Source organism: Tupaia chinensis, unplaced genomic scaffold (genome assembly GCF_000334495.1).
Source record: "Tupaia chinensis unplaced genomic scaffold, TupChi_1.0 Scaffold000259_1, whole genome shotgun sequence".
Lineage (NCBI taxonomy): Eukaryota > Metazoa > Chordata > Mammalia > Scandentia > Tupaiidae > Tupaia > Tupaia belangeri.
In genome coordinates, this window is record NW_006159739.1 from 1,148,999 (window position 1) to 1,159,880 (window position 10,882).

Below are 10,882 nucleotides of genomic sequence, written 5' to 3' on the forward strand. Positions count from 1 at the left end.
CTGGAGAAAAAAGAGCTTACACTGTCACAGAGACAGACAAAGACAGAGACTCAGGGAGAAAGAGAAGACAAGAGAGCATGCATGTGCTGTAGATTTGAAGAGGGTTCAGGGTTCTTCTTGAGTCTTCCAATGAGTCCAATCAATATAAGAGTATAAGAAAACTACTGAGATCAGAGAAAAATCATTGGAAAAGAGTAGCCAGAATAATATCCAAAGCTCACGCAGCACAAAGAATAGTTCTTCTTCCTACCAACCAGGATAGCAAAATCTAATACATGGGGCTCCAAAAATATTCTGAAGTTATTGCCTGAGTGGCAGGGTGAGTTCAGCCTTGGAATAAAAGCTATCTGGTTCTACCTAAGAGCTTAAAAGCAAATCTTAAAAGGATCAGACCATCTCTAAACAAAACTGCCACAAAATAAACCCCTTGATATTTAAAGGAATATTGGGGACCAGCAGATGAGGTAATGGTTATGCCACTGGACTTCCACATAGTTGACTGCAGTTGGAGTCCTGACCCTGGCGGCTTAAAACTCACAGAGGGCGTATTTGCATGAATGCCCAAAACCCCGAGAGGAGACTGGAGGAGAAGGGATTGTGGCATGGCCATCCTCCTAGGAGGGTGATTTCTCGCTTTCTGTCTGTGTGTCTCTGGCGAGTCCACACGCTCTATAGCAAAAACCTCTCTTAAAAAAAAAAAAAAAATCAGGAACCAGCAGTTAGTGTAATGCCTATGTCGCTGGACTCCCACGTAGTCGACTGCGATTCACGTCCCAGACCCTGTGGCTTAAATCTCACGCCGGGCGCGTGTGCGTGCGTGCCCAAGATCCTGAGAGGAGAATGGAGGAGAAGGGATTGCAGCGTGACCATCCCCTCTGAGGGGTGATTTCTCACTTTCTGTCTCTATGTCTCTCTCTGTCTGTCTGGCAAGCGCACGCACCCTATAGGGAAAATCTCTCCAAAAAAAAAGAAAGATGTATAAGATCATAACCTCCTTTATAATAAGGTAAAGGATGTTAAGCAAATATATGTGTGTATATTCATACGAACACTTAGTATAAACTTGGATAAACAGAAGGAGATATAGATACCTAATTACTAACATCGGTCACCTCCATCAGACAAGATTAAACAGGTAGAAGGAAGGACTTTTACTTTATATAATTGTTTTTAGTTGTAGAACTATAGATATTTTACTGTTTTATAGGGTTTTAAAATTGTATTTATTTAATTTTATTACTTATTTATTCATTTAAATTTAACCCGAGAGAGGGGCGGAAAGTGAGAAAGCAAGCTGCCAGGTCTGGGACTCAAACCACATTCAGCCATATGGGAATCCAATGCCTTAACTATCACGCCACCTGCCAGACCCCCATTTTGGGTCATTGGAAAAGTCACGACATTGGGTCATTGGAAAAGTCATGATATATTTGTTTCTATGCAAAAATGTGTCATGACTTTTCCAATGACCTGATAAGAATTACCAAGCAGTCTACCATTTACTACTGAAGGGGAAAAAATTCATTTCACACATGCAATAAACATTAGGCACTCACCTACTCAACTTTATGTCTCACTTTCCTCCAGTTACCCCTCTCTAATCCAGGTATTTTTCAAACTGTTCCACGTATACCATATTTACTTCAACATCCATCACTTCACTCATGATGTTTGCCCCCAAAAGATCTCATTTTCAACTACCTACTCCTTAATTATCTTTAAAACCTAACCTAACAGGGCCAGTAGATGGTGTAATGATTATATCACTAGATTCTCATGTAGTAGACTATGGTTCAAGTCCCAGACCCAGCGGCTTAAAACTCAAGTCAGGAGTATGTATGTGTGTACTCAAAATCCCAAGAGAAGAATGGAGGAGAAGGGATGGTGTCATGGCCATTCCCTCTGGAGCGTGATTTCTCTCTGTCTCTCTCTTTCTGGCAAGTGCACGCATCCTGTAGCAAAAATCTACCTATCTATCTATATCTATCTATCTATCTATCTATCTATCTATCTATCTATCTATCTATCTATCTATAAAACAACCTAACTTCCACTAATTTTTTTCAGATTTATTTATTTAATTTAATTAATTAATTTATTTATTTTTATTTGATCAAAGAGAGACAGAGAGAGAAAGGAAATGAGAGAGCAAGCCACCAGGTCCAGAACTTGAACAACGGTAAGACATGTAGGAATCTAGCACCTTAATCACCATGCCACCTGCCAGCTCCTCCACTACTTTCTTAAAATGTTCGCTAAAAAGGCCAAGTGATATGGTGATTATGGTGATTGGATCCCACACAGTCAACTGCATGGTTCAAGTCCTGGACCTGGCTTAAGTTTTCAAAACTTAAAAAACATCCCAAGGGGATAACCAAGCTGTAATCCCTTCTTCTCCATTCTCTTCTTGGGATTTTGGCCACGTATATACACGTACCCAGAGTGATTTTCAAGTCACCAGGTCTGGGACTCAAACCACAGTCAGCCATGTGAAAGTCCAATGCCTTTGCCACCATGCCACCTGTGAGGTCCTTCTCAAGTCATTTTCTAACAATGATTCTAGTTACTTTTATTTTATAGTAACTTCTATGTGAAAATATGAATTTCCAGAAAGATCACTTTCTTGATATTCATATTTCCAACAGTCAGGAATACATAATTTAAGAAGCAATTTCCAGGGCCAGCAGAAGGCATGGTGGTTAAGGGCACTGGACTCCCAGATGGCCAACCATGGTTTGAGTCCCAGACCTGGTGGCTTGCTTTCTCCTTTTCTCCCTCTCCCTCTCTCTCTCTCACGCTGTCCCTCTATGGTCAAATTAAAACAAATAAATAAAATAAAGTTAAATTTAAAAATTCTTTAAAAAACAAAGCAATTCCCATTGGGAAAAATATTTATTTGTAATTTAGAAATTTACTTGTGACTAGCTATAGACATGGTGGTAAAAGCATCTGAATCCCACATGACCAACTGCACTGGTGGAGTCCTGAATCAGAACTTGAAAAACACACCAGGTATGTATGCATGGGTGCCTAAATTTCCAAAAGAAAGAGAAATAGAGAAGGGATTGCATTGTGGCCATCCCCCATGGGGATGTTTTCTCACACACATACACACTTTTATTTTGAGTGCATGTGCTCTCTGAGAAATTTTTTAAAAAAGGAAATTAACTACTTGACCATAGAGAAACAAAACTAAAGCACAGGGCACCACTACCAAATGAACATTACTTTTAAAAATAAGAAAATAGGGGCCAGCAGGTGGTGTGGAGGTTAAGGCTCTGGATCCTACATGGTTCACTGTTCAAATCCTGGACTTGGCATCTTGAAAATCACACCAGACATGTGTGTGTTTGTGCCCAAAATCCCAAGAGGAGAATGGAGGAGAAGGGATTGTGGCATGGCCATCCCCCCTGGGGGGTGATTTCTCACTTTCCCTCTTTCTGTCTCTCTCTGGTGGGTGCTCACACCCTATAGCAAAAACCTATAGGTTTGCTGTTTACAAACATAATGCAAAATCATTCTAAAGCTAATATGAACCAAAAATTCAAGCCCATAAATTATTATTTTTCTAACAATTTATTTTATTTCATTTGTTATTATTACTTTTTTAATTTGAACAGAGAAAGAAAGAGAAAGTGAGAGGGCCAACTGTCAGGTCTGAGACTCAAACCATAGTCGACCAAATGGGAGTCCAGCATCTTCACCACCACAACAATGCTAGCCCCAGTGACCACAAATTATACAAAACAAATACCTGCACCAGTTGATGGTACAGAGGTTACACAACTGGAGCCACATGGAAAGGTTCTGGGTTGGCATTCCAGGGCCTCCTTGTGGCTGTCCAGGGCCCATGATCCAGGCTGGCTGAGGCTGGCATGGGTTGCGGCCTGAGGACCCTGTTGGTGGTGCTATCTGTCTCTCTTTCTCTCGCCTTTACATGGAACAAGCAAGTACACTTAAAAACAGAACAAAATAAGAACCTATGACCTTCTCTAATAATATTCCTTATACTAAGAACATACCTTTCACCCTACTATTCTGTTTTTGTTTTGTTTTGTTTTGCAGTATCTCTGTGATATGTCAATGTATAGATTTTATTTATCCTACTTTAGATTTACTGAATTCTTCAATCTGTGGATTAGTGCCCTTTATTAGTTTAGGAAAATTAACAGACTTGGGGCTGGCAGGTGGCATGGGGGTTAAGGAACTGGATTCCCATGTGGCCGGCCACGATTCCAGTCCCAGATCTGGCAGCTTGCTTTCTTTCTTTCCTTTTTTTTTTTTTTTTTTTTTTTGTGTGTGTGTGTGTGTTTTTTGGAGAGGTTTTTGCTATAGGGCATGTGTGCTCACCAGAAAGACAGAGAGAGACAGAGAGATAGAAAGCGGGAAATCACCCCTCAGGAGGGATGGCCACGCCACAATCCCTTCTCCATTCTCCTCTAGGGATCTTGAACATACATGCACACGCACGTGGGTTTAAGCCGCTGGGTCCAGGACTCGAACCACTGTCAACTACATGGGAGTCCAGTGACATAACCATTACGCCATCGGATGGTCCCCCGGCAGCTTGCTTTCTCACGTTCTCTCTCTCTGTCTCTCTCTGGTCAAATTAAAAAATAATAAAAAAATTAAATAAACGATTCTTTTAAAAAAATTAGCAGCCTTACTTCTTCAAATAATGCCTACCCACTATTTTTTTTCTCACCACTTGTCCATTAATTCTGGTTAAACACATATTATAGCTTATCATACTATCCTCCATACACTTTAACTTCTTGTCAAGTTTCATCTTTTTTTTCTCTCTGTGGTGTATCCGAAATAATTACATCTAATTTAGTCCAGTTTCATTAATTGTCTTTTGTAAAATTTTATTTATTCATTCATTTATTTTAATTTAACCAGAGAAAGGCAGAGAGAGAGAGAGAAAGTGAGAAAGAAAACCACCAGGTATGGGACTTGATCCACAGTTGGCCATGTGGGAGTCCAGAGCCTTTAAGCACCACACCACCTGCCAGCCCAGTAAAGTTTAATTCAGCTTTTTTTTTTCATTTTTCTCAGAATATTCTTTCTTTTTTATTTTTATTTTTTTAAAGTTTACTATAGGGTGTGTGTGCTTGCCAGAGAGAGACAGAGAAATAGAGAAAGTGAGAAATCACCCTCCTGGGGGATGGCCACGCCTCAATCCCTCCTTCTCCATTCTCCTCTCAGGATTATGGGCAGGCAGGCACCTGTTTTTTAATCTGCTGGGTCCAAGACTCAAACCACAGTGTCAGCAATGTGGGATCCAGCACCTTAACCACCACATCACCTGCAGCTTCTTATTTTTGGTTTTGTGGGGAATTTTTTTCAATGACAGAGAGTGTGTGCGTGCAAATGCAAGATTGTGACAGAGACAGAGAGAGAAGTCCTCTCCGTGGGCGTCTCATCAGGCCACACTCTCCTTTCCCCAGCCCTCCAGCTCCTCAGGATCCTGGGCACCCACATGCATACCAATGTGTTGTCAGGTCAACCTGGGGTCTTGAACCCGCTGAGAGCCATCCAGCTTCAGTCCTGCAGGGAACTGCGTTACTGCTGTACTGCAACGGCTCAGCCTGATTTTTTGTTTTGTCTTTTGACAGCGTTTCACCATGATGATCATAATGACATGGTCATCGTCATGGCATGATCCTCCTGCCCCCACTGGCCAAGTAGCTAGGACCACAGGAGCACACCACCATGTCCAGCCTGTTCATGTTGGGCAGGATGCCAAACCCAGGTCTTCCATGTGGCTTCAGTAACCAAGGAGCAGTGTTGTAGCTGGTGCTTATCCCCACAGCTGAAACTATAATATCCCTCTTTGCAGTTTCCAATACCCTAAGAGATTTCCAACCTGTCTTTTACGTCTTTAAAGATACCAATTATGGTTCATTGGTGTCTAACAAATCCAGTTTCAGCGGTCTTCAGAGACCCCTTTCTACTACCCTTCTTTCTTTTGGTTCTCAGTTATAATACCTTGTTCCTTTAATGTTTGGTTATCTTTTTTTTAATAATTATTTATTTTAATTTTATTTATTCATTCATTCCTTTATTTTAATTTGACCAGAGAGAGACAGAGAGAGAGAGAGGTAAAGTGAACAGAGAGAGAGAGAGGTAAAGTGAGAAAGCAGGCCACATGTTCCGTGACTCAAACCATGGTCAGCCATGTGGGAGCATCCAGCTCCTTACCCACCTCGCCACTTGCTGGCCCCAATGCTTGGTTTACTTTTAACATTGACCTTAAAAAATTACTCAAATGGGGACAAGCAGGTGGTGTGGTAGTTAAGGGCGCTGAACTCCCACATGGCCGACCACAGTTCAAGTCCCAGAGCTGGTGGCTTGCTTTCTCACGTTTCCTCCCTCTCACTCTGTCCCTCTCTGACCAAATGAAAATAAATAAAGTTAAATAAAATAATTCGTTAAGGGACCAGCAGGTGGTGTGGCAGTTGAGGCACTGGAATTCCTATAGTAAAAATCTCTAAAAAAAAAAAAAATCAAAAACAAAAGAAAATATGTATAAGGGCCAGCCAGTGGCATGGTGGTTAAGGCACTGGACTCCCATGTGGCCAACTGTGATTCGAGTCATAGACCAGACGATTTGTTTTCTCACTTTCCCTCTCTCTCTCTGGTCAAATTAAAAAAATAAATTAAAATAATGATAAAAATTAATTAAATTAAATTAATAATTATTTTTTTAAAAACTATGTCCAATTATGTTTTATGTAGCTTATTAACAGATTCTATTTATGATAGTCAGATTGGCAAAGTATTCTCATAGTGCTACAGTAACTCCAGTAAATGAGACTCACCTTTGTCCCAAGGGAGCCCTTCTCCATCTTTTCAAATCCAAGAGCCAACACACAATCTGCCATACCTTAAAAAAAAAGGAATAATTTAAAAATTCAAATTTCCAAACATCCAACAAAATATCATTAAATACTTCCATGTAAATAAGTACATTGGGGAACCAGCAGGTGGCATGGTGGTTAATGCACTGGAGTCCCACATGACCAACCATGGTTCAAGACCTAGTGGCTTGAAAATCACAACAAATAAATAGAAAATAAATCAATAAGTATTTAAATTTACATATAATAAAATGCAAAAGCATACTATAATCCTTCCTATAAAATTTTTGGTAAGTCTAAAATTACAAATAAAGCTAGTATATATTTCTAGATAAGAAGAAAAATCAAGGGCCAGCAAGTGGAATGGTGGTTAAGGTGCTGGGCTCCCACATGGCCAACTATGGTTTGAATCCAGGACATAGTGGCATGAAAATCATGCTAGGCACATGTGCATGCATACCCACAATCCCAAAAAGATAATAGAGGCAAAGGAACTACAGCATGGCCATCCCCCCAGGGGGTGATTTCTCACTTTCCCTCTTTCTGTCTCTCTCTGACGAGCACATGCACCCTATGCCAAAGACCTTAAAACAAAAAAAGTATGTCAATGTACATAAAATGCAAAGATATGCTATAATCCTACAATTTTTTAATAAGTATACAATTACAAAGAAAATTATATGTTCCTAGATAACAGGAAAAATCAAGGGGCCAACAGGTAGTATGGTGGTTAAGGTGCTGGCTAACTGTGGTTTGAGTCCTAGACCTGGTGCTTTGAAAAGCATGCCGGATGCATGTGTGTGAGTGCCCAAATTCCCAGAAGGAAAATGGAGGAAAAACATGCCGGATGCATGTGTGTGAGTGCCCAAATTCCCAGAAGAAAAATGGAGGAAAAGGGACTGCAGCATCCCTAAGGATGATTTTTCACTTCCCCTCTTACTGTCTCCCTTGCTCTCTCTGGTGAACAACATACCCTATGACAATAATCTTAAAAAAAAAAAAAAAAAAAAAAAAAAAAAAGAAAAGAAAAGAAAAGAAAAGAAAGATCAGCATGTGTGTGAGTGCCCAAATTCCCAGAAGAAAAATGGAGGAAAAGGGACTGCAGCATCCCTAAGGATGATTTTTCACTTCCCCTCTTACTGTCTCCCTTGCTCTCTCTGGTGAACAACATACCCTATGACAATAATCTTAAAAAAAAAAAAAAAAAAAAAAAAAAAAAAGAAAAGAAAAGAAAAGAAAAGAAAGATCACATCAGATACATATGCATGTGTACCCAAAAAATGAGGACCCACCCCCTAAGGGTGATGGCCACACTGTAATCCTTTCTCCTCTATTCTCCCAGGATTTGAGGCATGCACGCATATGTGCCCAGCATAATTTTCAAACTGCTAAGTCCAGGACTTGAACCATAGTCAGTCATATAGAAGTCTAGCACCTTGGGAACCAGCAGTTAACGTAATGGCTATGTCGCTGGACTCCCACATAGGCGACCACAGTTCGCGTCCCCGACCCGGTGGCTTAAAAAACACCCCGGGCGCATGTGCGTGCATGCCCAAGATCCCGAGAGGAGAATGGAGAAGAAGGGATTGCAGCGTGACCATCCCCCCAGGGGGGTGATTTCTCACTTTCTGTCTCTATGTCTCTCTCTGGCTGTCTGGCGAGCACACGCGCCCTAGAGCAAAAACCTCTCCAAAAAAAAAAGTCTAGCAGTCTAGCACCTTAACCATCATGCCACCTGCTGGCCTGATTATATTTCAATATAGCCTTTTCTAAAAAAAAGAAATATATTATCAGGCTGGCTCCATGACCTGGTGGTTAAGGCAACCAGATCCCACATGGACGATCATGTAGTTTGAATCCTGGTCCCAGCGTATCTAGAAAGACCTGCCAGGTGTGTGTGCATGTGTGCATGTGTGCCCCAAATCCCAAAAGAATAGAGAAATGGAGAGAGGATTGTGGCATGCCTTGTTAGGGGATGCTTTCTCACTTTCCATCTCTCTCTCTTTCCCCAGTAAATGGACACACAACCTTTGACAAGTTAAAAATAAATAAATAGGAAGTCAGCAGGTGGCATGATGGTTAAGGACGATGAAGTGCCCCCAGGGCCAACTGTGCATGGTTTGAGTCTCAGACTTGGCGGCTTGCTTTCTCACTTTCTCTCTCTCGCTCTCACTCTCTTGCTCTGTCTCTCTCTGGTCAAAATTAAAGTTAAATAAAATAATTATTAAAATTAATAAATATATATACATTACTAAGCACTTCCTCTGGTGGTCATGTGGAGAAATGATTAACCAGGGGCAATAACCTCTCATTTATTTAAGATAAATAAGCTGCTTACCACCCTGAATCAGCTGCCGGGCTACAAACAAAGCAGTAGACCCAGTAGAACAGTTATTGTTGACATTGATTATAGGAATTCCGGTCAGTCCCAAACTGTGATAGATAGCTCTCTGCCCACAGGTAGAGTCACCTGTATCAAAAAAAAAAAGAAGGAAGAAAGAAAAAATTAATATCTGTAACATGGGAATTAATTACAGAAATGCACTGCGATGGAATATTATATTACAGTTTTTCAGTATTTTGCTTTTGCCTAGCATATGACATGGTTGGGATAGTAAACATACTACTGAAACATACTCAGAAACAGTTTTCGCATTAAGCATCATTTACTTTGCAAACATAATAAAAGTCTCAAAACAAGGAATACATGTGCACTTTCTTTATGTAATAAAGATATAAGAAAACAGAAAAGTGATCGGGTGATAACCATGAGTCAATCTAGCCAGGGTTATGTAATCGAGAAGGCGCTATTTCGGGGACCAGCAGGTAGCGTAGTGGTTAAGGCGCTGGACACTCCCACATGGTCGACCAGGGTTCGAGTCCTGAATCTGGTGGCTTGCTTTCTCACTTCCTTTCTCTCTCATTCTCACCCTCTGTCTCTCTCTGGTCAAATTAAGAAATAAATGAATGAATAAATAAAAAAAATAAAATAATTATTTAAAAAAAAAGGAATCGCTATTTCATTAACTCTTGACTATCAGATAGAAATCTGCAAACTACACCAACTGAATTTGTCTTGGGTTACTTCCATATAAAGACTTCACAACTTCAAAATATTTCAGAGGTCCTGTGTGCCGGGGCATTCCTGAACAACGTGGTCTGAGTTGAGTACACATGTGATTTCCTCTCCCAAGTGACATGACCACCAATGCAGACACACTGCACAGCATAGTGGGAAAATTTGAAGGCTTAGACTCTCTACGAGTCTTTGGCAAAATTAGCAAGGTTCAGGGTCTCCTTCTCAGTATATACATTCTTCATCCCTTCAACTCAGTAAGTTTCCCTGCTAGAATTCTCATGATAAATTCATATTTCAAGGAAGGAAGTCATTAATAGGTACAAATTTATCTAAATTAATAATTACTCTAGTATTTTTTTTATAATACTGTATCATTTTTATAACTAGAAGTTAGAAATAACTTAAAATGCAAGGACAGGATATTACTACTACTATTACTATTCAATAAACTGGTGAAGCCCTAAGACTAGAATATTATGTAATCATTAAAAATGCTGTAGGTGATGGGGCCAACAGGTAGCATGGTGGTTAAGGGCGCAGGATCCAACACGGCCAGTTGTGGTTCAAGTCCCAGACCTGGCAGCTTGCTTTCTTACTTTCTTTCTCTCTCTCTCACCCTTTCCTTCTCCGGTCAAATTAAAAATAAATAAATAAATAAAGTTAAATAATTCTAAAAATAATGCTGTAGGGGGACCAGAAGATAGTGTAATGGTTATGTTGCTGGACTCCCACATGGCTGACTGTTCAAGTCTCAGATATGGTAGCTTCAAAATCACATCAGGCACATGTGCATGTATGCTCAAGATCCCAAGAGAAAAATGGAGGAGAAGGGATTGCAGCATGGTCATTCCCCGTGGGGGGGGGGGTGATCTCTCACTTTCCGTCTCTCCGTCTCTCTCTGTCTTTCTGGCAAGGGCACACGCCCTATGGCAAAAACCCC

The 10,882-nt window shown here is 40.6% G+C and overlaps 1 protein-coding gene across 1 annotated transcript in view; it reads right to left on the reverse strand.

Annotated features, from left to right (window-relative positions):
* SCP2 (sterol carrier protein 2) overlaps positions 1-10,882 on the reverse strand; it is a 106,733-nt gene that overhangs the window by 79,097 nt on the left and 16,754 nt on the right. The window contains exon 5 of the mRNA XM_006149379.2: positions 6,825-6,889. Coding sequence (XP_006149441.1) covers positions 6,825-6,889 — 65 coding nt within the window. The remainder of the gene's footprint in view (positions 1-6,824; positions 6,890-10,882) is intronic.